General features: G+C 37.9%; 2 protein-coding genes across 3 annotated transcripts; one reads left to right on the top strand and one right to left on the bottom strand.

Annotated features, from left to right (window-relative positions):
- Positions 1-317: 317 nt before the first annotated feature.
- LOC127792224 (uncharacterized) lies at positions 318-19,529 on the top strand. Of its 2 annotated transcripts, XM_052322670.1 has the most exons (10): positions 318-461; positions 2,643-2,747; positions 2,836-2,949; positions 3,857-4,036; positions 4,730-4,809; positions 8,821-8,860; positions 8,973-9,080; positions 16,848-16,928; positions 18,499-18,621; positions 19,054-19,529. In XM_052322670.1, the coding sequence occupies exons 1-10, from the start codon at positions 459-461 to the stop codon at positions 19,096-19,098; spliced, it is 879 nt and encodes a 292-aa protein (XP_052178630.1). In that variant the 5' UTR covers positions 318-458; the 3' UTR covers positions 19,099-19,529. The 2 variants fall into 2 exon arrangements, with proteins under 2 accessions (XP_052178630.1, XP_052178638.1); XM_052322678.1 differs by lacking the exon at positions 2,836-2,949.
- A 2,492-nt stretch (positions 19,530-22,021) lies between these two features.
- LOC127786992 (serine/threonine protein phosphatase 2A 57 kDa regulatory subunit B' kappa isoform) lies at positions 22,022-26,078 on the bottom strand. Its single transcript, XM_052314816.1, has 2 exons — positions 24,339-26,078; positions 22,022-22,630 (listed from the first exon to the last, which is right to left on the bottom strand). Exons 1-2 carry the CDS (start codon positions 25,491-25,493, stop codon positions 22,274-22,276), a joined length of 1,512 nt encoding a protein of 503 aa, XP_052170776.1. The 5' UTR covers positions 25,494-26,078; the 3' UTR covers positions 22,022-22,273.
- Positions 26,079-27,004: the final 926 nt, after the last annotated feature.

Here is a 27,004-nt window from a genome sequence, read left to right as displayed (position 1 = left end):
TATGGAATTTTATTTATAGTCTTATGAAACATCTTTATAATTCATATTTACTATTTTTATAATAATTTTTATTTTATAAATTGTTAAAGGTTATCAGTACTACAACTAGTAAAAATATTAATAAATTTGTAAAATTGACTAATAATGAATTGAATTGAATTATATTATATTATAATATAAAACAATATATGTATCTAAAAATGTATACATATTTTATCGTTTGCACCGAGTATAACGTTTAACTTTCAACCGCGGGAGGTAAATTTTGTAATTTATTAATTCATCAAGGGCATTCAATGCAATTTTCCAAAAGTTACTAGCGTCGTCGGAAAAAATCAGTTTACTGTACCACACGATCGTAGCATCAGAAAATCGGGCTTCGTCGATCTCCTCCCTCCGGCATAGTTCTGGTTTTGTTCATCTGCGAATCCTCCTTTCTCACAACAGCGGCATTGGAGATGGTAAGTTTCTCTCGCTCCGTCGATTCATATTCGTATGTACGTGTGTACTTGGATGCATGCTTTCTTCAGTTTAATTTTGTTAATGGAGATGGAATTCGTTAAAGCTGTTTATGAATTTTGGATCACGTTATGATTATATGGATTGGAGTTTCAATTGGGTTCCTTTGATGAAAAATGTATCCGTTATTAGCTCCAGGAGCGATAGGGGAATTCACGGCCGTCAAGTGATTTCTCAATTGGTATTCGTTAGGTATATTATCTTAGCAATAACTTTGGCGGGAAGATTATGTCCTGGTGATATTGAGGGGACCTTAGGGCTCTGCTGTATGAAACCGGCAAGTGGATGACATTACAATAAAGTTGGGTTGATAGTTCAGTCAGAAGGTGTGGCAGGTTTTAGGGTTTATATATATAAGCAACGGATAATGGAAAAAGGGACTTATAACAGATGAAATGAATGTCAGGCCAATCAGAAAAAATTTGTGTATCTTAAATCCATATACTTCATTCAAAAGTGAACAACATTCTTCTCTCGTCTGTAGAAAAGGATTATGGAGGGAAGGTGTGATCTTCCTGCTGCTTAACTTATCCAACACCCCCCCCCCCCCCCCCCCCCCCCCCCAAATCACACACACACACACACACACACCTGGCGTCCTTGTTAGTTTTCTCAGTTACTTTTATGATCATATTTGATGGTTTTGATATGCTCAAATGTAACATACCAGATGGAATTTGGCTTGCCTAATGGCTACTGCTTAGGCAGTATGGTGTTCTTTTCCTACCCATTATCACTTGTTATATTTCTTGTTTGGAGCGGGGAGGCTTTGTGTTGTAACTTAAAATCTTGTCATAATATGTATAGAAAAAAGAATGGTTGGACACTTGTGACTCAGATTGTGTTCCTCTTATTTATTTATTTATTTTTTTGTTGGAGTCTGCATGCCAATCTTCTCTAAGGAATCTTTACTGAAAGTATATCTTTTTCCCAATCTTACTTATATGTTAATTCTCACTTTTGTCTCACTAAGTTATTTACTTATTTATCATTGTGTGTGCCAAAATGCTTTATGTTAGCTTTTCCTTCAGATATCATAAATGCTTTCTTCTATCTTTTTCAGCAGATGCCTTCTCTGATTTCATAAAAAGAAAATGAAAGAAAACTTGTGTAGACCCTTACCCATTAGTTGCTATAAGATGCTGCATCAAGTACTAGGGAAATATTTTTGGTATGTCTTGTATGTGACGCTTCTACCCTATGCTTGGAACAAGAACTTGTAGAAGAAAAGGAAAATAAGTATTCTTTTGTGCATGTAATTCCTTGGACATAGGTTGGCAAAAAAAGAAAAAATCCATGGACACAAGTGAATTCGTATTCCTTTTATTTTCCTTCACATTGAAAAATTCTAATTCCAAAAATAACCTTAAGGTCCATTTTGCTCATTCTATCACATAAGAAATTACATCAAGTTACATATTTCTCTCTATCTTTCTTAGGAGCTCAAGTTTCGCACATAACAAGAAGAAAGTATGAGTTTGTTGATGAAAGGGTGTAAGCATTAATCAAATTCTTGGATTGTCACCCTTGTTCAAAAAGATTACTCAATCCTGTACTAAGTCATTTCTACTTAAGACGGTGATTTATTTTTCCTAGCATGTATTTTTAATTAAATTGGTAAGGCTCGTTTTCTTCCTTTCATCTCTGCATCATTTTAGGCTTTTTTTCCTTGGCACAACTTTGTCTAAATAAACAACTAGATAATGTTAGGTCTGCTTGGTTACTTGCTCCTGGTTTGATGGGTTTGTTGATTGCCAATGCATATCTTCTGAGGTGGCTTGAATGCATCTTCCTTTTCTTAATTGTTACCAAAAGTCGTCTTAATGAATGTAGTGCTATGAGTTTTTTGTTAACTTCCCATTTTAAAACTAATCCAGACAAAATCATATCTGGTCATTCTGGTTAGTTTGGTACTTTGGTTTAGCATGCAACTCAATGAAATTGTCTTTATATGCTTGATTTTTAATTCATGCTGCATTAGGCTGAAGCGCTGAGACCAAGTTACAACCTTAATTTCTATAGGATGTGAAATGTGGTATTAGTATTTTTTAGTTCCTGACAGAATGTGAGATGTTGTATTAGTATTGTTTAGTTTTTGACAGAATGCTAGTTTTCATTCTTAGGTTACTTGCAGCAAACAATCAGTTGAAGAGGAGAAGCATGTTGAGGAGGAGCTGAAGAAAGTAGAGAGTTCAATAGCTATACTTAATACTGACCTGGAACAACTGGTCAGATTTGTTCTGGATTTATTTAATAAAAGCATGTGGCCAAACTTGTTCTTTTTATTCTGGTAACTTCTTTTATGCTGTTCATCAGAATGAGAGAAAGAGTAATTGTTTGAATAAGATGCGACATCTTCAAGACAAAATCAGCAGGGAGGGTGCTGATGTTGTGGTGCAAAAATTGTTCACACTTTCACAGTCACTGAAGGTGTGATGCACTTTCAGAGCTTGCTTCATTGTTTACGTGATTGGCCAAAGTTATTTATGTTTTTCAATCCTAGCATTCAATTCTTGACCACAAAATTCATCCACTGGAATCAACCAAGAAGCAAACCCATTTGCCACCTTCAATCTTAAATTGAAAAGAGAAACATTCGATGTTGAGGATAGGATCTTGTTGATTGTTTGGATAAATCTGAATGTGCTGGAAGCCTGGAACACTCGAAGGTCTCTCGTTTTTTTGTTGTCTCTTTGCTTGATCTTAGTTGGTTCACATATAGTGAGAAAATGTGAGTAGGTCTTCCACATTTTCATAGAGCCATAGCAAGAAACCCATCGAACAGGAAATTCAACTTCAACTCCCAAAACTATATGAACTTCAGAGCAGGAAATTAATGAAATAGGAGACTCATCAAACTACAAATTGGTCCAAATTCCCAAACCAGTAGGAACTGGAGTTGCTAGAATTATAAAATCAGTTTCTGTCTTTCAGGATCTCACTCCATGAGCTCCAAGAAAGACAATGTTTTGGCCACTTGCTCAAATGATTACGCAACAATCAGATAGAGCTCTCTGGATTGAAATGAATGTTTCTTGTTCTGGTGCCCTCTTTGTCTCTTCATTAGGTTCCACTCTTAAACTGTGTTTTTCCTTTTGACTCAAATGCAAACTCAAGATTCACAATATGAATAGATTTTTTCCCTTTTTTTTTTTGCCTCCCAATGGAATGGCCTAGGAGGGCAAATTGTAAATATCTTTACATTTTTATCTGCAGCTCTAGTTTTCCATGAATGTTCTAGCCATTCTTACTAAACTTGTGATATTCTTTTCCTCTAGTTATTTTTTCCCTATTTATTATATCTATCTCCCATCTAAATACTTGAAGTTCTCTTCAGGCTCTAGAGAGGCATGCATCTGACCTCCAGTCTCATTGTGATTCAAAAGCTTCTAAATTGCAAGCTGATGTTAATGAACTGGAGAATGTAATGTTCTGTGGTAAAGATGGCAAGAACTTCTCTGATTGTCTTGATAGTTCTTTACACAATTCTCTCGAGAGACTGAATTCTGCAAAGAGGGTATGATTCTTTTACTGTCTATGATATGATTCTTTTACTGTCTATGAGCGTTTATCAATCACAAAGCACATTTAGCTCCTTTAATATTGTCATTTGTTTTTATTTATAATCATATATGAGGATGCCTATTCAACTTTATACTTTTTTTTATAACTATATATTGCCATTTGTTTATATATATATATATATAATTATTTAATATTCAATATTACCATCTATTATACTTGTTTTTCCTTTATATATCTTAAATTACCTTGGGTAAATTATTAAAGCTCTTCTACTTTTTTGGGATGTAATCCTTCTCACAAGTTGCTTTCACATTTTCTGGTGTATTCTTTCATGGCAAATTTTGTAGCAATGTAAGGTTGCTCATTTGTGACTAAAAGGTCACGGGTTCTAGTTGTGGAATGACCTCTCTTTGCAAACTAGCAAGGGGAAGAGTGCATACAAATACGACCCTCACAAAGTAGGAAATCTCAAGCTCTGGGGGCACCATTCATATGCTCCACAGAGCAAGTTTATGGGCACATACAGGCCCCCTTTTTTCTTTTTGGGGGGAGGGAGGGTCTTTCTACTTCTTGGAAGAGTGCTCTGTTAGATATTTACACACAATACTTTGGTGTGCATTTTCAAACCAGTCTTGAATTTTCGTACTGCTATCTATAAACTAAAAAGTAGTGAAATTTATGGTAGGAACTTGCAATAAAGCTAAGGGAAATTGTATGGCTCAAACGGCAGCTTGATGATGTGCCATCTCAAGCAGAACTTATCCAGTATGTCTCTTCTCTTAAATTTTTTTAAACATAATTTATAGGCAATGTTGCCAATTATCATGACTCCTCTTGTTCTTCAACATGTGTTTGTGTAGTTTCCAAAATTGTTTGAAACTCTATGAGATTAAAGAAGTAGTTCCTTTTCTAAAGCAACTGTAGTTCAATACTAGTTTGAATTTAGAACTCCTGTCAATTTGTGTTTAGTTTTGTAGAAGCCAGGAATAGGATCACTGTGGATATGGCGTAAGAGTTGCCACTATGGAAACTCTATGAGACTAAGTAGTTCCTCTTCTTGCTGTCCTGCATCACTAAGCCACCCCCAGACCTAAGTAAATAAACCTTATCTCAACTAATAAAATGATACTTAAATAGTATGGGGCCTTAACCTATAAATTTTTCTTGTTATAAAAATTTGGAAATTGGGTTTAATTTATTTGAATTTGCATGTTGAGCTCCTAGTTAGTTTTCTATAGGCAGGGTTTTTAGGTAGATATGGAAAAGTAGATATTACATGTTAGACTGTTGAGATTGAGGATTACTCACTTGGGCTTTGCAAAATTTCAAGCTAACCTTTATTTGAAACTTAGACAATTTGTCTCTATCTTTAAAGTTTTGAAATCTGAAACTAAAGTTGAACTGTTGGCTTATGTTGTCAAATGAAGTCAATATCATTTTGTATCTTCATAAGAAATTAATTTGGCAGACATGTCTACTACGAATACAGTATTACATTTATACCCTCCAATATCAATAAAAATAAACCACTTTAGAGATAATCGCCCAGATTAGAGAAATTGACAAAGAAGTAATTTATCAGTTTTAGCACTATTGTAGTGGCATAAACATGGGATCATAGACTAATTTGAAGGTGCATTGCTTGCAGATTAATAACATTGGACCAGGGTGTGTACTGTGTAGTGAAGCTGTAATTATGAATGTTGATTAATTTGAAATTATTGAAGGAACTGGAGTTAAGAATAAAATGCTCTCACCCAAAGCAAGGTTTATGCCTTTATTCCATCTTGGGCAATATGAGCTTAATTCGAGCATCAGAGGCTTATGAAATTAATAGAAATGTGAAAAGTAAGCACTGGTGGGAGTACTAGTACAGTGGCCAAAATTGATTTTCCATGCTTCATGAACAGTAGTAGTGCTCTTTCACTGCAGTTGGTTATGGGAGCTGCATGATAGGACCCTTGTTAGTCACATGTACCAGCAAAGAAATGGGAGGGAAGAAGCAGGGGGCAGAATAGGATATTGGGAGAGGGGGAAAGTGACAAAAACAGTTGAAGGGCAAAAAGGGGAAGAGCAGCCAAGGGAGCATGGCTGATAGCTAAGGCCGGAGGGGAGTGTCGTGGGATAACAAACTATAAATAAGAGAGGCTAGGAGAATATTGGGGATGATTTTGGTATTGAGTCTTAGGGAGAGTTAAGGGCCTCTCGAATGCCCTATTGTTCTTATTTTTCCTTGCTGCAAATTATTGGAAACCATTGATATTCGATTGCTGTTGAATTTGCTATCTGGTATCCTAACAATTTGGTATCATAGCGTTTCGATCCTAATGGTGAACTTGACTGATCCAGTCGGTGATTTGGAGATGAGGGTGGAAGGCATTCCACTGGGAGATGATGCCATGAGGAGTGCGTTTCAAAAGATGGAGAGACACCTAGCGAACCTGCTAGAGCTGTTCGTGAGGATGCAAGCGAGATGGGAAGAACAGGAGCGGGCAAACAAGAGCAAGAGGAAGAACGAGGAGAGACGGGAGGAGCAAGAGAGAGAGTGAAAGGGGGAGCGTGATGAGGAAGACCAACCTGCGGATTCGCCCGTGTCAAGGGAGGGAACGCCGGTAGCTGGAGGGAGAAATGGCGAAGGGGGCGGCTGGGTCGATGGTGTCGGAAGGCAGCAGTACCGTGGGAGACGCCTGGTAATACCCAACTTCGAGGGAGATGATCCAGATGGCTAGGTCTTTAGGGCTGAGCGCTACTTCCTGGTGAACCAGCTGTCCGATGCGGAGAAATTGGAGTCAGCGGCCTCATGCTTTGAAGGAGCGGCTCTGTCGTGGTTCTAATGGGAGCAAAGACGACGACGGGTGAGGAGCTGGACGGAGCTCAAGGCGATGTTGAGGGATAGGTTCAGGACCGCATAGGAAGGCACGGTGGAGGAGAGGTTCCTTGCGCGTCGACAGTGGGGCTCCGTCAAGGACTACCGCCTTGGCTTCAAGACTCTGACCTCACCGCTCACAGGCATGCCAAAGGCGTCGCTGGAGGGCCACTTTATCAACGGAATAGGGCCGGTCATCCGAGCCGAGATGAGGGTGTCAAGGCTGATTGGGCTGGAGCAGATGATGGACCTAGCCCAACCAATTGAGGAGATGAATCTGGTGATTCGTGGAAGGATTGTTGGACCTAGCCCAAACAAAGGTCAGGCCTCGTCGTCCCCAATTTCGAATCACCAGTGGGTAGTGATATTGCCTCCTTCGATGATGGCACAAAAATGGGGGATGCCCAGCCCCGTCTCATCACACTGGCCTTCGGCCTTCGCTAAGGCGATGGGTGAAGGGTTGGGAGTTGCGGTGTTGGCTGACGAGAAGACGGACACAACAACACTGTGTTTGGAGGGTGCTGCACCTCCATGGGCCCAGTGGGAGCGACGGAGACGAAGAGAGATTCGTGTGGGTAAGAAAGCAAACCTAAAAGACGAATCCATAGGGAGCCGCCATCGCATCTCTGCTCAGGCAATGGCGAAGAAGGGGAAGGCGAAGAAGAAAAGGCCGGTGACTAGACAACCACAAGGTGACAGCAAAAGCGTCAAGAAGAAACGCAGGAAGAAGAAGAAGCTTCAGAAATACCAAGCTCCAGTCCCGACCAAAGACACCGCGATGCCAATTCAGTCCGATTCGGACGCCGACGATGATTCCTCCTCCGGTGAGACCAAGCCCGAGAAGATCCAGAAACTTCTCGAGCCCTACACCAGGTACCAGCGGATTATCTTCCTTGTCGGCGCCGCCGTGCCCGACACTTTCCTCTTCACTCGCCTCCGCGATGCCGCGAATTGCGACATATCTCGTCGCAAGCTCGTCGTCTACGGCCTCGCGCGGGACACGACTTGAGAAACCTTAGTCTCTGCTTTCGAGTCATACGGCGAGAGTGAGGACTGCAAAGTCATCTTCGACCGGGTCATGGGCAAGACCAAGGGCTACAGCTTCGTCCAATTCAAGACGAGACGGGAAGCGGCCAAGGCATTGAAGCAGCCGAGGAAGAAGATCAGGAATCTGATGTCAAGGATGGCGGATCTGGTAACGTCCAAGGAGGGCCCCTTACCGATGATTGGGGCGTCATTTGCTTTTGATCTTAAAAATCTGGGCCAGCAAAAATATGAGGAAGCTGGTAATTTGGTGGAGTCTCTCACCTTGAGGACAAGGTGAGTTTCATGGGCGGAAGTAATGATAGGACCCTTGTTAGTCACATGTACCAGCAAAGAAATGGGAGGGAAGAAGCAGGGGGCAGAATAGGATATTGGGAGAGGGGGAAAGTGACAAAAACAGTTGAAGGGCAAAAAGGGGAAAGGCAGCCAAGGGAGCATGGCTGATAGTTGAGGCCGGAGGGGAGTGTCGTGGGATAACAAACTATAAATAAGAGAGGCTAGGAGAATATTGGGGATGATTTTGGTATTGAGTCTTAGGGAGAGTTAAGGGCCTCTCGAATGCCCTATTGTTCTTATTTTTCCTTGCTGCAAATTATTGGAAACCATTGATATTCGATTGCTGTTGAATTTGTTATCTGGTATCCTATCACTGCACTGTGGCTTTTTACAACTCCCCTCCACTCCAATCCAAGGGGGATACTTGTGACATGTCTGTCTGCCTTCCCTTTGTCTATGCCTCTCTTTGTTACTGTACTTTATCATTGCCTTACATACCACATTAAGAAAACAACTTGGTATGGCAGAAGGCTAAGGCTGGCAACTTCATTCCCTCCTCCATGGTGATATATTTGATCTCTCATTTGCAGGTATGAACACCGGTTTTCAGAACTTGATGTTCAAATTCAGGTATGGAAATGCTCTGGAATATAGTTGTGTAAATGTTTAATTATCTTTAATGATTCCCTTATTGGCTCAAGCTGATTAATAGAATGAACATATATTCTCTGCTAATATACAGGAAAAGCTTCGGAAAACTCGTAAATATTATGCCACCTTTAATGCATTGTTGGAGATAAAAGACTTGATGCTAAAGGAAACTTCCTTGTTAAACTCTATAAGTTCCCAGGTATATTAGTGAAGTAGGATTTAACTTCAAGTTGTAACCTCGCTTCTTTAATTCATGGCTCCATCTTTGCACAAACATATGTGTTGCGATCTGTATCCATTACTAATCAATATAGTATTTTCTTCTGCTTGCATTTTTTTGGTTGCTGATTGACCTTACATACATTTTTTTCCTTTTGGATTTAAAATTCTTGACTTATTTATTTGCTTGTTTTTCCTAGGCAACCCATGGCTTACTACCTTTTTTTTTGTTAGGTAAATGCAGCTTACTAGTTGTTTTTGTTCATATAAAATGTTTGCCACATGTTGCTTTGCCATCTGAATTGGGTTTTTGTTTTTGTGATGTCCGAGTTAAGTGTTTATCACTGAATTTTAGTTAAAAGATCAGTAGATTGTGTGTCTACATATCCTAGTTAACTACAATTGTGTTTATGTATTATCCCCTAGATTTTGATCATGCTTAGTTTGAAAAGCATATGAGAAAACTCGTTTGGGGCTTGTTCTTTTATATGTTTGTTCTGGGTTTTTTGGCGAAGAAGAGAGAGGGGAGGCGCTTTTATTTGTAATAAGGTCGGAGTAGATAAAGTACGTCACACAAGATTAAAATGATTTGGTCATGTGAGAGACCAATAGAGACTCCTGTGAGGAAAGTTGAATGAATGGAAGAAACTCGGGGGTTGTTCAAGTGTAAGTCTGTTCAATTTTTAAAATAGCATGACATGTTTGGATGGCATGATGAGGAGTTCTTGATTAGTGTCAATTTCAATATGTGGTCAACACAATATGGTACCTCTTAAATGGTCCATTCTTCTTAGTTTTATTTACAAATTTTTACACCAATAAAAAAATTATTTACAACAAAAATAAGAATATATAAAAGTTTTAATCGCACTAGGTCAGCCACATGAATTTTAGCTCACCAATCATCTTTATTCATAATCATATTATATTTCATGTCATGTTAACTTTTCCACCAAAATTTATTTGGTCTAGTACTACAAGCTTCTTCCATTCTATCAATTTTTCTCATAAGAGCCGTTCTCATGCCCTTATCTTAGTCGTATCTCGTGCATCTTGCCTGTAATAGGCGCCCCTCTAACTTTATTGTTGATTAACTTTATATTAATTGTCTTTTCTTATATGATTGTGCATCTACCATAACATTCTAATCTTATTTATACTCATATTTTGCACATGTTAGTGCCTAAATGTTTTGAAGAATTTCGGTAGAAACTTGAATGAAAACTACCGTGATTTATTCATTCAATGGTAATGGAACTTTATACACAAAGAGTCCTAAAAATAGTTAACTTTATCTCCTAGATATTCTCCTATAATCTACAACCTTTAAATTCTAGAAACCTTCTTCTTCTATGAGATTATCTTCCAAGACTCTTAATGGATTACAACTTCTTCCAACACCCTCCCTCAAGCTGTGGAATAGATGCTCATCATTCCTAGCTTGCTTCTAAAGATTTCAAAACCCTATTTTTGCATGGCTTTAGTTAAGATATCTGCCTCCTGATTTGCTGTAGGGATATACATCAGTTTTATGCCTCCTTCTTCTATCTCTTACTTGATAAAGTGCCTGTCAATTCTGACATGCTTCATTCGGTCATGTTGAACCGGGTTGTTCACAATGTTAATGACTGATTGGCTATCACTATAGAGCACCTTAGATGATGACATAGGCACAGACAGGTCACTCATTAATTTTTCTAACCAAATTACCTCACAAATTCCTTGAGAAATGGCCCGATATTCCGCTTCCACACTGCTCCTAGCTACAATTGGCTGTTTTTTGCTCCTCCAAGTTACTAAATTGCCCCAAACTTTGGTGCAATACCCGGATACTGATCTGCTATCTTCAATTGAACCGGGCCAATCCGAATCAGCAAAGCCAACAATCCTCCTGTCTTGATTTTTCTTAAATAACAGCCCTATCCCGGGTGTCCCTTTGAGGTATCTAAGAATATGAAAGACTGCCTCAAGATGTCTCTTGCTTGGTTGGTGCATATACTGACTTATAATGCTCACAGCATAGGCTATATCTGGCCTAGTGTGAGATAGATAAATCAGCTTTCCTATCAACCTTTGATACCTCCCTTTATCTACCAAATAGTCTCCATTCTCTTCCTTATTTTTTTAGTTTGGCTCTAGGGGAGTACTTGCTGGTTTGCAACCCATTTTTCCTGTTTCTTGTAGCAGGTCCAGAGTGTATTTTCTCTAAGATATAAATATGCCTTCACTGCTCGTAGCTACTTCCAATCCAAGGAAATATCTTAATTCCCCTAAGTTCTTCACTTCAAACACTTGCCTCAGCTGTTGCTTCAACCTCTCAATGTCCTGCAAATTGTCCCCTGTGATGATAATATCATCCACATACACTATCAAGATAGTTATTTTTCCATTTTCTTCAACTTTAGTAAAGAGAGTGTGGTCAGCTTGGCGTTGCTTGTACCCTAGTGTGTATAGAGTATCACTAAACCTTTTAAACCAAGCTCTAGGAGATTGTTTAAGCCCATAGAGTGATTTCTTCAATTTACATACCTTTCCTTTAGTGTTGCCTTCTTCAAAACCTGGTGGAAGTCTCATGTAGATCTCTTCTTCCAGCTCTCCATTTAAAAACGCGTTTTTTACATCTAGCTGGTGTAATCTTCAGTCTAGATTTACAACCAAGGACAATAACACCCTGATGGAGTTCAATTTTTCCATTGGTGCGAAGGTTTCATCATAATCTAGGTCGTGGGTTTGGGTAAACCCTCTTGCAACAAGCCTTGCTTTGTATCGGTCAATTTTTCCATCAGATCTATACTTTATGGTGAAAACCACTTGCTTCCCACTGCTTTCTTTCCCTCTAGTAGCTCAGTCACTTCCCAAGTATTATTTTTCTCCAAAGCTGTCATTTCTTCCATAACAGCTCCCTTCTAGTTCTTATCTTGTAGAGCCTGATTAATATTTGTAGGAATAGTCTCCTAATCTAGACTTGCAGTAAATGCTCAGTATAGAGGAGACAATTTTGAGTATCCCAAGTGATTTGAGATGGGATATTTTGTACAGGCTCTTACCCCTTTTCTTAGAGCAATTGGAATTTCAAGGTCATATTCACCTCTGCTCTCAGTTGCCACCCTGCCTTCTTCAACATTTTCTGCACTTATCCCCAAGTCAGATGAATGTGTAGGCTGAGGATTCTAAGGTCTTCTTGAGTAAACCTGGAGAGGAGGTTTATTTTTAGCTTGATCTTCCCTACAGGTCTCAGTATTTTCTCCTTCCCTCCTTGGATGATCTAAGAGCGGATTGATAGAGTCAGTCTTTAGATTAGGATCATCTTGAGAATTCTTAGGCTTTGGGGATGGCTCACAAAGAGAATTTGGATAAGGATGACTAGATGTAGGCAATAGAGTACTCCATATATCTTCTGGGTTGTTGGTACTTTCTTGAGGCTGATGGTGTTTGAAGAAAGGCTGATATTCTAAGAAGGAGACATCACAGGAAATAGTGAACTTTCTGTTAGTAGGATCATAACATTTATATCCTTGTTGAGTGGGAGAATACCCAACAAACACACATCTCGAAGCTTTAGGGTCTAGCTTAGATTGGTTTGGTTGTTTTTGGTGTACAAAGGTTGTACATCCAAACACTTTTAGAGGCAGAGAATTGAGAACTCTAGAATGGTAAGGAAAGAAATCAATAAGGACGCTCAAGGAGGTTTGGAACTTCAGAATTTTTGAGGGTAGCCTATTGATGAGATAGGCGGATGTCAGGATAGCTTCCCCTCAATAGTTGTTAGGAATTGATCTAGCAAACATTAAGGCCCTGGCTGTTTCAAGAAAATGCCGGTTTTTTCTTTCTACAATCCCATTTTGCTGAGGATTGTAAGGACATGAGCTTTGGTGAACAGTACCATGCTCATCTAGGTATTGACTGAATTCGTTTGAAAAATATTCTCGGCCATTGTCCGTTCTTAGAACATGAATGGAGGTTTGGAAAACATTCAAGACCATTTAATGAAACCTTTTGAATACAAGATAGGTTTCAGATTTGTCTTTCATAAGGAAAACCCAACACATTCTTGTATGATCATCAATAAAAGTGACGACCCACTAGGTATTTGTTATGTTGGATATCCTAGTTGGTCCCCAAATGTCACTATGAATCAAGTGAAATGGTTTTGATGGTTTGTAAGCATGTTAAGGATGAGAGCTCTTAGTTTGCTTTGCAAGGATACAATCCTCACAATTGAAATTATGAAGTTTATTTCTAGGAAGATTTGGATACAAAAACTTGAGATATTCTAAGCTAGGATGCCCTCATCTTTGATGCAATAACATCAATTCTGACTCTGAAACTGAAGCTAACATGTTTTGTAAAAATAACCTAGACTCTGTAGGAGATTCAAGCTTATTTATTTGATATAATCCTCTTCTTTCCTCAGCCTTGCCAATCATCATCCGCGAGGATATGTCCTGAAAAACACAATAAGAGGAGAAAAATGTTACTGAGCAATTCCTTTCTAAAGTTAATTTGCTTATTGATATTAGGTTGCATCTCAGATTTGGTACATAGAGTACCGTATCTAAGCTTAGGCCTGATATGTAAGCATTTCCCTTTCCTTGGGCTGAGGATTTCAAACCATCAACTAGTAGTACTGTTATTTCTTGATCCACAGGTTCAAAATTAGATAAGGTTTCCAGGGATCCTATCATATGGTCAGTAGCTCCCGTATCTACAATCCAACAATTAGTATACGATCTTTTAGATAGGAGAAAGTAGTATATATTACCTTGTCTTGCCAAAGGCATCTCAAGATTATCTGTTACTTCCGAACTCCCTTTTCCTTTAGAATGATTTAGTAATTGCCAAAGAGCCTCTAACTGATCGTCTGTAAAAGTAGGCATATTTGAGTTACTTTTCTCCGTTTCTGCAACATATGCGGATTGACCACCTTTCCGTTGATTCCTTGGTTTCCACAAAGCTGGCTTTTCATGTATCTTCCAACAGGTTTCCCTAGTATGATAGAGTTTATTGCAGTGGTCACACCACTGTTTTTTTATCTGTATTTCACCTTTTGTGGAGGCAGAGGCCTTTCCTCGTGACATACTCAATGATGAGTATCCTTCGTTTCTTGCATGTCCAGCATAAGGCAGCATCGCTCGTTTCCTACTTTCTTCTTTTCTTACTTTAGCAAACACTTCTTTTAGAGATGAGAATGGTTTAGTACCAAGCAACCTGCCCTTTACTTCATCTAGATCTGAATTTAAGCCATGTAGAAAATCAAATACTCTCTCTTTTTCCATCATTTTATCATACTTCATTCCATCCGAAGTGATCTCAGAAAAGAGATCCATCTCTTGCCACAATTCAACTAAGGTATTATAATACTCAGTGACCGAGTTATTACCTTGCTTTGTGGTTCAGATAGTGGATCGGACTTGAAAACTTTGTGCTGTGTTCTCAAGATCCGAATATATCTCCTTGACAGCTTTCCAAATCTCGCTCGTCGTCTTGTAGAACAAGTATGTCCTACCAATCTTTGGCTCCATGGAGTTTATTAGCCATGCCATGACTGTGGCATTTTCTGCTTCCCAGACTCCATAAGTTGCTACTTCTGCACTCGGTTTTTCTATCTCTCCGGTCGGATAGCCCATCTTGCCTTTCCCTTTAACCACAAGCATAATTGATTGGGACCATTCATGAAAATTGGTTCCATTGAGCTTATGCACGGTTATTTGGAGAGTATGGCTATCAAGAGCTGTTGTAGAGACTGGAATCTGATGATTCCTAACCTGGGAAGGAGGATCAAAGGCTGAACTCTCACTTGGTGTAGAGTTCTCAGCCATCGTGAAGATAGATGAGTTCTAGTTGAAGTAGAACTTTCGATATACTGCCACAAACCGTGGCTCTGATACCATGAAGAATTTCAGTAGAAACTTGAATGAAAACTACTGTGATTTATTCATTCAATGGTAATGGAACTTTATACACAAAGAGTCCTAAAAATAGTTAACTTTATCTCCTAGATATTCTCCTATAAAATAGTGAAAGATTACAACTCAATTTACAGCTAACAAGATAATCTACAACCTTTAAATTTTGGAAACCTTCTTCTTCTGTGAGATTATCTTCCAAGACTCCTAATGGATTACAACTTCTTACAACATGTTTGCATTTCGTGCCATATAACGAATATGAGATTTGATAATTGTATAAAATGTCAGAGCACTTCATTACTTTAAACATCATGTCTTGATTTTGTGAGTAGCATCTTTAATAATCTCCCTATATCTTTTTGAACAATTAATTCAAAATATTTGAACTAATTTTTTCTTGGAATGATTCAATCTTCAAGTCTTTCCAAGAAAATCTTCCATACTCCTTTAAACTCATATTATATATATTTGGTTTTCAATTGGCTAAACTTAATGACTCTGAATTTTAAGATGTCCTATAACTTGAGCTTAGTGTCCACATATTGTTTTATCTTTTGAGACACTGTTATCCACAAATAATGTACACCAAGACACTTTTTCTTGGATGCGTTCTTAGTAAGGCCCGGTAGCAAGATGCTGTTGGTAATAGTTATTAGTTAGGCCAGGGCAAGGTAGGGTAAGTCTGCCATGGACTCTTTATTTGGTACTAGATAATTAGGGATGGCAATGGGTACTCTACCCTGCGGGTACATGCCAAAACCCTCCCCTGATGGTGGGAGGGTTTGTGTATTGAAAAATATCATGGGGAGGGTAGGAGTAATATTTAAAATATCTATCAAATACGGGTAGGGTGGCAGGGATAGAGTCCCCTACTCATACCCTATCTTGATATAGTTATAAATGTGTTTATATATATATATTATTTTATCTAATTATATATTAAATTCATAGATTCAAAAAAAAGCTCAAGTAAAACATATTCTCACAAACTTGAAAGTTGAAATCTAATGTAATTATGGCCTGTCTTGCCTCTCACCCTCACCTTTGACAAACCAAGGTGGTCTTTTTATTATTTATTATTGGAACAATCTAAAATATTGTAGTTGTTGCTTTTAGCTTTTTATTTGCATTAATGTCAGATTCCCTTGTTATCAAATTATTGTGAAGTTATTTAACTATGCATATGAATTTATTAGAATGAAATATACCAAGAATACGGGTACCAATCGGATTACCATTGCCTTATGGGTATGGGAATGGAGGGTTAAGTAAAATACCTGAGGGGTACGAGTACAAAGGTGGGGACAAGAACAGAGATGCAGGTACGGGGACGAGCAAAACAGTCCCTTACCCATACCCTCCCTATTGCCATCCCTATAGATACTCATATTGGAAATGTTTATATTATTGGTATATCATTTTCAACGGTAACTTGCAATATTTGTGAGAGTTAATTAAATGTGCAGAATATATCTGAAATCTCTATCCCACTTTTGGATACATTTCTAAATGTTCCCCATATCCTAGAATCTGGGGTTAAAGCAGTTTGACACCCACACCTGGCACATGTGGTAGAGTGTAGGAACAATGTATACTCCAAGATTAATGTCAAATTTAAATTGGTGATGTGGATTGTTGATATTACTGATTAATCCATATTTGCTTGGGATTATTTGACATGAAAACATTGCCATTCCTTGAGAAACTGAATTGGAATGTAAAATACACTCATAATTTCACTAACTTCTTGTTGCTGGGAGCATATGTCTACTATACCTAATAGGACTTCCTAAGGATTCCCTCATTGTTCTTACTAATTTTGGATGTTATTATGACAGTTTCAAGGTGCCATTTCTAGCACTGCTGGTCGCATGAAACTTATTGATTCCATGGAGGGAATTCTGACAGGAACTCAGCAGGTAAGTATTCATTTCTTATCAGTTGAGCACCGGCAATAAATCTGAACTATTTATAACTATTACATTTACAGCTTTTTAACCAATTGGCTTACTAAAACCGGAAGCACCCATGAAGCTTCTTTAAAACATCAATTCTAGTCTGAAGCTTTGCCTCTCCTTCTTGCAAACAATCCTACTAGTTGCCCCAAGTAGTATCTGCTACAAAACACAATTCAGGTTGGCATGCCTCGTATTATGCTTTCAACACTTTATTGCCTTTGATTCCATCCACCTACATTCTGAAGTACCTAAGACATGCTCGGGGGAAATCTGAGATGATAAAAGAGCTGAATTTTGGCCTTTCCTCTTGCCATTATAGGCTATGCAGAAACCTCCACCAACATTCTAGCTTGGGAAAAACCGAAATGCTAAAGTAATTGCAGACCTAGTGACGCTATTTAAGTTGACATCAAGTGTTAAACAAGAAAATGAAAGTAGAACATGCGTGGAGGGATTTCAAGTGTCAAAATGCGGTGTATTCTGATGGATACTATACGTTTGTTCTAGTCCATTTGTTCATGTGTAACATTGCTTTATACAGTATTGGCACATGATGTACAAACCAGACAGTAACTAATTCTAACCAAACTTGTCACTCAAAATCAATTTTTGTCCTTTAAAGTGTACAGAAAATCAGTATAAATTGATCCAAATGGTTGGAGCATAAATCTGATTAATTGACTTTTCGAACATTTTAAATGCTATTATTCATTTCAATTCGCTTCTCTATTTTAACACTTTGAGAACATGACATTTTTAAGGTGATGAAGATCATGCGGAGCAAAAGGGAAACATGCAAGGAAACACCTAAACTCCTTTAGCAATATGACCCTCTTATAAGCATTTTTCCTATCCAAAAGAGACTTGAAAAATCACATCTTCTCAAGTAATGGGTTTCTAGTGGTTAAAAGACATCCCTAGAGCATGAGGCTCCCCGCATTACAAGGGCTGGGGTAGAGTAGTCCTCCCTTGCTTTTTGCAAAAAAGTTGTTTTCACAACTCAAATCCACGATCTTCTAATCATAAAAGAGAAACCTTACCGGTTCTACAAGGCTAGTCCTTGGGTTTATTATAGTCCAAATGTACAATATCAGAGAAGGTTCACCAAAATCTTCATTAAGATTCTGATATTGCATTCCCTATAAAGTCCACATCATGCACAAAGAAGCATCAACCAAGCCTTTCTCCTACTCTTACCAACTCTCCCTTCAATCCACTATGCATGAGATCCCTTTTACTCCTAACAAAGTAAGATCAACCTTAATGCTCTCAAGCCACAAGAAAATAAATAGGTTGATTCCCCCGTTTTTCATGAACATGCAAAACTAAGTTACCATAATGTGGCATCAAATGATCTTGTTGTAACGACAAGAATGCTTAGGAGTCTCAGGAGACTAAATAAGATTTCACATTAAGATTTATCAGTTTGTTCTAGACATTACATGTTGCTCCCTTTGATGATTTGGTCGGTCATCACATCTATATATCTGGATGTATTTATAGGGGATATTTACTGTTTCATTTGCTGCAGAAACTCGAAAAGGTGCAACTCACACTCCAGGCTGAACAGAAAATATGTGATGCTGTCAAGGAAAGGTATGCTACAGCAATTGCCGAGCAGAGGTCCTGCTATTCAATCTTAAAAGATTTCCAGGTAAGTGCAGTCACCACAATCTTAAAATCATAGCCTTTTTCAATAGGAGCAACGAGGAACCATTCAAACTCAAATAAACGTGAATTTTTTGTAATCCTTCGTGTGAATTGATGAGACGATCCTAAACTACCAGAAAGAATGACTTCATAATGTTGCACCTCCTCTCCTCCAGTTGATCAAATTATTTCAAAAATCAGTGTCACTTTCTGAGTTGAGCTTTAAAGTAATCACCCAATCCCACCATTGAATTGGTAAAATATAGCTAGTCCCCTCTAAGCCTAAGGATGGAAAATAAATCGCAACTGTCCTCACTACTAACTGTTACCGTGGCTGTAGTCCTCACAAAAGTCCTCACAAAAGAGAGTGAATTGGCAGCATTTGTGTTCTTCACTCTCTTGCAGAAACAGCTAACTGGATTTATTGAATTTTCAGGAGGAATGTGCAAAGAATGAGAGGCTTCGAAGACTGTCTTCATAGATATACCCATGATGGAAAAGATTGACCATTGGGGGAAAATCATCAACGCGCATATTCTCAATGATGGATGATGGATTGTCGTCGAGAACCATATTTAGATCACCATTAACCTTTGGATTCTGTCAAAATGAACATCTGATTGCATCAAAGCGTTAGTACGTAGCTTCTCTCCATCAATTGAGTGCAAAACATACCCACGTGCAAGAAAATGTTGCATTTGTAAGGTGCTTATAACGCGGTTCCATACATGTTGAATGTATATTTGCGACGGTTCTGATTCTGCACTCATAATGTAAAATCAAATATGTTTCGTTCTCTTTCTTTTCTTTTCTTTTCTTTTTCTTGTTTAGTGTCAATTTTAAACTACTTTGTTGCAAAATAAAGTGAACAATGTAACTTTTTACCTCTACAATATGGTGTCTACAATCTAACTTGATGTGTTACGCTGGCTATCTCATAACGTTACATGTGGAATTAAGATTTTTTGGAAGAAAAAAAAAAGAAAATGAATATTTACAATGCAAAAGTCTATACATACATATATTATTGTATTTTTTTTTTGGGGGGGGGGGGGGGATTCTTGTTTCAAATATGACATCGTTCCAAACGTGTCATTTCAAAACTCATGGAATCATCGTTGACATCTTTAAACGCTAAAATTGATGAAGGAAATGGTACTTTACATTTTATAACTATAAATTATCTTGATATTTACCTTCTTTGAGTGATAAATCCGGAGTTTTATACATTACAGACCTTTTATATATGATAGTTGGGATCAATAATTTCATACCTGAGTTACTATTTGTGTGAAACACGAAATTATCTGAATCTATCTCCTCCCTCAAAAAATTTAAAAAATAATTGAAAACGGTACCTGTATTGGGTTTGGAACTCTAAATGCTCATTCCGTTTTGTTGTTCGTTGTAGATAAGACCCATTGGTACCTCCTCTATGTACATATGTAATATTTTTATACCCAGCCATGGGTCTTTCTTGTTTTATTTTTTGATTGATCCCAACCATCGGTCTTACATAAACTGACTTTAAGAAGCTCAGCAGCCAGAAACAGATACGATCCTCAGCTGCATAAACAATCTCACACCTTCTACGAAGATTTCTCTGAATGTGTTTGATTCAACTCATCACCCAAACATAATTTCATACTTTCATTGTTAACTCCCGTAAAATAATTTATTTTTTTCCAAAAAAGAAAAAAACTAGCATTATCAAGGTCAAAGATTTTAGAAAAAGTCTTGTCTGCACTATAGTTAACAGCAGACAGTAACCCTATTTTCAGAGGATAGAAATTCCAAAACAGAAAAGTAACAGAAGAACAGGAAGTCAAAGAAACTAATTTCTGGGCTTCAGGCCATTCCTCTAGCGAAAAATAAATAAATAAATAAGAACTAAAGCCCTGTTCAGTTATAAAAAATATTCTTTAATTTTTAACTTCAATCTTACAATCACACCAGCCCTAACAACCATAACATTTATTTATTTTAAAAAAATCAAAGAAATATATTTTCCAATTCAGTGAATGAAATTAGAAATTTGAGTTTCCTATTTTCTAATGAAAGATTCAATCATTCAATAAAAGATTGGAGTAAAAAAAACATAAAATGTTTTCTACAACAGAACGTTACCCCAAATACCCCAACCGTACCACCAAAACAATATAATGTGTACATTTATCATTTTTTGTTTGGTTAAACCCCCGCCCCCCCCCCCCCCCCCCCAAAAAAAAAAACAGAGAGAGAGAGAGAATTTTATTTCCATAATCATTCTCCTCCCTTAGAAAATCCAAAATCCACACAGCATGTGTTTTTTCAATCATCAATCATGCTGCAAGCATGCAGCTTTGCTAAAGGTGCAGCAATTAGAAAAACCATAGATGTGATAAATGTGTTGATGCCAATATTCTCAAAACAAAGCAATACTGCATGTGAAAGACAAATAACCACCAATATTAAACACCCCCAAGCATTTATTCAAACCATCTACAAACAGGCTCGACAATAGAAAACAAGGAAATGTCATTAACCAAATAAATCCACCAACAAGCTCAAACAGAACGGAATCAAACTAAGCAATTTCTTGAAATTGAACAATACTTCGCAGCATACAGCATTATGTTTTGATTGCAATCAGTCCAGAAAATGAGTATTAATGGTTATACCAGTGATCCTCCTTGTACAATGAGTATCTATTAGCTGGACATAATATTTCAGTTTTGTCAAGTGTTGATCGGTTGAACTAGACCTTGAGAGTAGCTACAGCATTAAAAAAAAAAATGCAAGGGAAGATCTTCAAGTTTCACTATGAGTAAAAAGGAGCACTTAAGGTTAATGAGCAAGACAACAAGAGCATATGAAAGTTAACAATACCAACACTGGACTTTTCACAGCACCACCTATTGTATTCTAAAAGATATATTGAAGCACCTTAGAAGCACAATGATATATCAAAATAACAAAAGTTTATAAAGAGAACCACCACTTCTAATACTAGTCCATAAAGGAGTTGGAAAAGACAACTTGCAACACTAGTCCTGCTTCATGAAACAGAGAACAGGAAGTTTTTGTACTAAAATACGTAAATAAGGGATTACTTATACCATTACTGTAGTTGTCTGCATTTAGCTGTTGCACGGAGAGCAACATTCCAAATAACTTAACCAAGGCCTCAAATCTCTCTTGCTATAACACCCTAGTGATGACACCTTATTGTGTCCTAAGTACGTTGATTTCTGTTGTTTTTGTTTCCTTTCTTTCTTCCTTTTTTCAGGTAAGATTTTTTCTTCTTTATTATGCCCAAACTTATCAGAGAAGGACGTCAATGGTTGCTGAACACCTGAGCTACTGGCAAAAAACAACCATCCAACAGACAGAACATCTGAATTGCGTAATTCACCACATAGCCCTTGCACCTTGAAAGATGAGTAAATTCTCAGAGTAATGATGGAACATGCAGAACTGTATAAGTTACAAGAAGCTGTCACTGGACCGTCCCCCTCAAAAATGGACATGCCTTCCACCCCACCCCCCCAATATAACAGCTATACATATTGATACATTTCTTGTGGTTCTCCAACCACCCAAAAGTGAGGGACTACGTAAAATTAAGGGGGACAAAATGAAAATTGAGACTTAGCAAGTACTGGCTAAAATGCCAGCTAGCAGGTAATGGAGGTTGCTAAAGGAGTTACCAGCACAGCAGTGTTTCCGGCTATTGGCTGGATGCCGGCTGCATTCTCTAACTGTTCCCATGTTTCTTTCCGCTTCTCTGCTTCCAAGGTTAGTTTTTCTTGTTCCTCCTTGTAATGGGCATGGCAGGCCACATAGAGCAGGTCATCCATCTCTGTGAACATCTTCCTCACGTTTACAGTTAAGTTCAGCACTGATTGGTGCCAGTGGCTCTGTGCATTCCTTTCCAGTGCTGGAAATATGATTGGTAGAATAACATGCCGGTTATGTGCAATAAGGTTCAGAATTTGGTCATTGTTCCAGAAGAATAATGCCCTTTCAGCCACCTGACATTAAATTTGGAGAAGAGAAAAATATAGAAATTATCTATTTAGTCAGTTTTGGTTCATTCCAAATATGCAATACAAAGCCGCTGCCACCAAAAAAAGCTAATCAAATCATCAGACAAACAAAATACTCCTAAGAGATCCAACTAAATCCAACTGAGAGGGATGTGGAACAACAAAAATTTGTAGATAAGAGGTCCAAATTAAGTAAATTGATAAAGACTCAATAATGATCATAAACAGATCCATCACATTCATAAGATGTTGCATTTATAAGCTAGCTACAAAAATGAATCACATTTAGAAAAGTAAATCTAAGCCCAAAAGGAAAATGGGAAGAAGCACTAGTTTTCTCATTCAGTGTCTTTTCTTTCTGGCTGTTACTTTGCCCCCCCTTTTGGTGGAATTAACTCCTACCTTCTCCCTGCACTATCATCTTCATGGCCGCCTTATTAAAAAAAGTTCCATGAAAGAATCAATGGGATGTGGAGCACACTTTTTTGGTTCTTTAAGCCAACATTTTTCTATTAAAAAAAATAATGGTAACAGGAAGCAAGAGCCTAATAGAGAGATATATGAAAAAACAATTCATAACTCGGCAAAAAAAAAAAAAAAGGATCATAAACAAATAAAAGCCCCTTAAGCATCACTCACAAGCTGAAGGCACTAAATCTGCGGTGTTAGCCTTGCCATCAGTTAAAGTTGATGACCTTTTTAAAACATCTTAAATTACACTGCCAATAATTTTGGCCACATTACATTCTAAAAGGTGTCCCCAATGCATGATGCTTCCCACTTTGCAAGGGTGGGAGAGTGTCATATTTGTATGCAGCCTTCCCTTCGCCTTTTTTGCAAAGAGGCTGTTTACGCAACTCCTAAAATGGAAACAATTATGCTCCTAGGGGGTTGCATACTCTTACAGAACCTTATCAACCTCAACTGATGGAAAACATTAGCAGAATGATTACCCGCATGAAATTCACAACTAATACAACCACACAACATTCCCATAAAACAGTTCCAGAGCATTCCCGCAAACCAGCTGAAAATCATTCAAGACATATCTAGCAGAAATACATACTGAACAGACACTTAGATCTCTATCATGGAGTTCAGAAGCCAACCACAAAATATATATATATATATAGTAAACTCAGACAAAAATACTAAAACATTAAATATGTATGTTAAAGTTCTTTTTCTATTAAAGGTCTGCCTTATTTCACCAACATGTGCCTGATAGGAACCAGAAAAAGAACACTGGAACTTCTATTCAATTCACCAACTCGATCCAATTACAAGAAGAAAACTGGGCATTCGAGAGGCCCTTAACTCTCCCAAAAACTTAATACCAAAATCCTCCTTCATATTCTCCTAGCCTCTCTTACTTATAATTTGTTATCCAGCACACTCCCCTCCAACGGCCTCAGCTATCAGCCGTGCTCCCTTGGCTGCTCTTCCCCTTTTTACCCTTCAACTGTTTTTGTCACTTTCCCCCTCTCCCAATATCCTATTCTGCCCCCTGCTTCTTCCCTCCTATTTCTTTGCTGGTACATGTGACTAACAAGGGTCCTATCAGTGCCATGATCTTCCATAAATATTTATTTTCATAGAAGTGCTTTGAACCAAAACAGTTGACATCCAAAGAAGAGAAATCCACAAAATCAACTTATGAAGTGGTTACGAAAAATACAAGAGAAAGAAGTACCTGAAAGTGGGAACCATTAATGCAGCAAGCAATTCGTGAGAATAAGGGATCCATTATCTTTTGGAACTCTCCCATATTGATTCCCTCTAGAATCTCTTCTAACTCACCAAGGAACATCACCTCCTTCTGGCTGTTAGTAATTGGCCAATATTTCAACAACCCCCTTATCACAGTGCTAGCCAATTTCGGATCCTTCTCTATATACTGCAATATACAGTATGACAACTGCTGGAAATAAACCCCCAAAGATTTTGGCTTATGTAGAGGAATCAAAGCCCTGCATAGAAAGATCTTATGCTCCTCTTTCAAAGGTATTGCAAAACCACTAATCACGCTCCCAAAAATCTCCAACAATTCGGCAATTCCATTGTGTCTGTCAGTTTCGCATACAAAGCGATAAAAGATATTGCTGATGCTCTTTCGGATAAATGGTCTGTGAACCATGAACTTCCCATAAATCCTGTGCAGAATAGTCTTCAAGCATTCTCTTTCTCTAGGATCCTCAGAATCAAAGAGGTCGAGCAACCTCAAAATAAACGAATGGCTTATATACTTTTTTGCTATCTTCGTTTCAAGGGAAGAAGAAGTTACAAATTTAAGCATTAGATCATACACAATCTGTAAATGACACCAAGCAGGATCGAACATTGGTTCATCATCATCATTTTCACTTCTACTTGAGTTAGTCCGAGAATTAGGTGGGAAATCCCTAAACAAATTATTAGCACACATTTTACACATTGCTAAGATCGCCGGTTCCGTAAACTTTGGGGGACTTGAAGCTACAAAATCAACAAGCTCTACCAGCGTTGTGCGCTTAAGATCTTTCTCCTCTGTGCACTTACTTGGGTCAGTGAAGTCAAAAACCACAGAGCAAAGACTCAACTTGCTGATGAAAAGATCCAACTTTTCTGAACTTGGAACATCTTTGAACGCTAACAGAGGCTCAATCCCGGAGCCGAAACTCGATGGAAAAACGGCCGACGATGTCCGTTTCGGAGGACCTAGCCGGCTAGAAGCTACGGCCCCGCTGGTCGTACGTTGCAAACTACCACCACGGGAGGAGGACCTATGAAGAGAACCACTCCGTTGCGCTTCATTGGACTCGGATTTAGATGATTTCCGAGGGAATTTACTAAGAAATTGCTTCAACATTGTGATACAATCAACCTTTACGATATGACAAGTACAAACTCAAATCAAATCCATGGCAGTGCCATTCACGACCTTGAAAACAAGCCACCAAAACCTAAGCCCTTGCCATTGCAGATTGAACCTCTAGATCCGGACACAAAAATGCCCTGGATCCATCAATTAATTGGATCCAGCGCTCGCATTCGGTTCCAGATTAGCCGCGATTCAAAACAACGACGAGAATATTCCAGATCTTTTTCAGAAAGTTGAATCTGAAGCTCACGACTCCAAGATCCCCGCATATTTACAAAGAGATATACGGAGAAACTCTAAACATCATTAATTCCGAACTTGAGAGAGGCGGAGACGACAACGACGAAATCCAAACGTCAATAAGAAGGAAGGAGGTCAGATAATTTTCAAACGATTACTCCGAAGCCGAAAAATCTCAACGTTACCTCCGAAGGTAGAAGAAAATGAGGGAGGAGGAGGAGGCATTACCGAAAGTAAGATCTGAAAAGAGTCTCTTTCTTTCTCAGACTCTTTCTGGATCGTCCATTCCTGAGATCTCTCGGCCGTCCGGAAACGTTGATTGATTGATTGATTGATCGATCTTCGCTTTTAAACAAGCGCCTTAAGAATTATTTTCTTTTTCTCGATCCAGATATGCTTTTTGGCTTTTTCCCGAGAAAATTCAGGTGTGGAAGAAAATTAATAAATACAAATACATATTGCTAAAACTTTCTCGGAGGGTGATTTTAGGATGCGGCGATGCTCTGCACGCTACCATGGACCTGTATTCTGAGCCATTGATATTACCTCTAAAAGAATGTTAAAAACTGATCAAAAGCTACTGACCATTGTTGTTTTATCTTTATATATATATTTAAATACATCGTCACTATTTTTTTTCATTTTTTTTTAATTTACCCATCTTCTTTCTCTTTCTTCTCCTTTTTCCCCTCTCTCTCTCTCTCTCTCTCTCTCATTTGATTGTCACTAAACTGATGCCAAAAATCCTATTACAATTCCTAACAATCAAACCTTCAATAATGGTTGAATAAGAATTCACGGCAACCTTGATTAAAATATAAAAAAAAAGAGTGAGGGAGAAAAAATATATATTTGTTGACAATCATAACAAACATATTCTTATTCTTAACGTGTTATAAATATATTTATATAAGTATTTATTTATCTTTTACGTTGTATTTTTATTTTTTTTCTCTTTAAAAACTCCATCAACAATTAGACTTGCAAAAATATTGATAGGATTCCCTCTCACTCTATCTCTCTTACACTTTCTCTCTCCCTTTTGAAATCCATCATCAATGGGAATTTAGATTCCTCCACATAAATTGATGAGATCTTAGATTTGGGTGATCTCTTGTGGCCAATGATGGGCATGGTATTGGTGGTAAGTAGCCCTAGTAATCTTTTTTTTGTATTTTTTATTTATAATTCTAGAAGATAATGGAGATATAAAAAGAAAGAAAAATATTTTGATTTTATAAAAAAATAATTATTTATTA

This window comes from Diospyros lotus, chromosome 1 (genome assembly GCF_014633365.1).
Source record: "Diospyros lotus cultivar Yz01 chromosome 1, ASM1463336v1, whole genome shotgun sequence".
NCBI classification, from domain to species: Eukaryota; Viridiplantae; Streptophyta; class Magnoliopsida; order Ericales; family Ebenaceae; genus Diospyros; species Diospyros lotus.
The sequence above is the reverse complement of the archived record's forward strand: the minus strand, read 5'-3'. Positions and strand labels throughout refer to the sequence as shown.

What these genes read in the sequence shown, in the direction of transcription:
- LOC127792224 (XM_052322670.1), top strand. An exon ending in GACTGAATTCTGCAAAGAGG is followed by an intron (nt 4,037 to 4,729) that starts GTATGATTCTTT and finishes AATTTATGGTAG; the next exon opens with GAACTTGCAATAAAGCTAAG. An exon ending in AACTTGATGTTCAAATTCAG is followed by an intron (nt 8,861 to 8,972) that starts GTATGGAAATGC and finishes GCTAATATACAG; the next exon opens with GAAAAGCTTCGGAAAACTCG.
- LOC127786992 (XM_052314816.1), bottom strand. Translation starts at nt 25,493, where the DNA reads ATGTTGAAGCAATTTCTTAGTAAATTCCCTCGGAAATCATCTAAATCC. An exon ending in TTAATGGTTCCCACTTTCAG is followed by an intron (nt 22,631 to 24,338) that starts GTACTTCTTTCT and finishes ATTTAATGTCAG; the next exon opens with GTGGCTGAAAGGGCATTATT.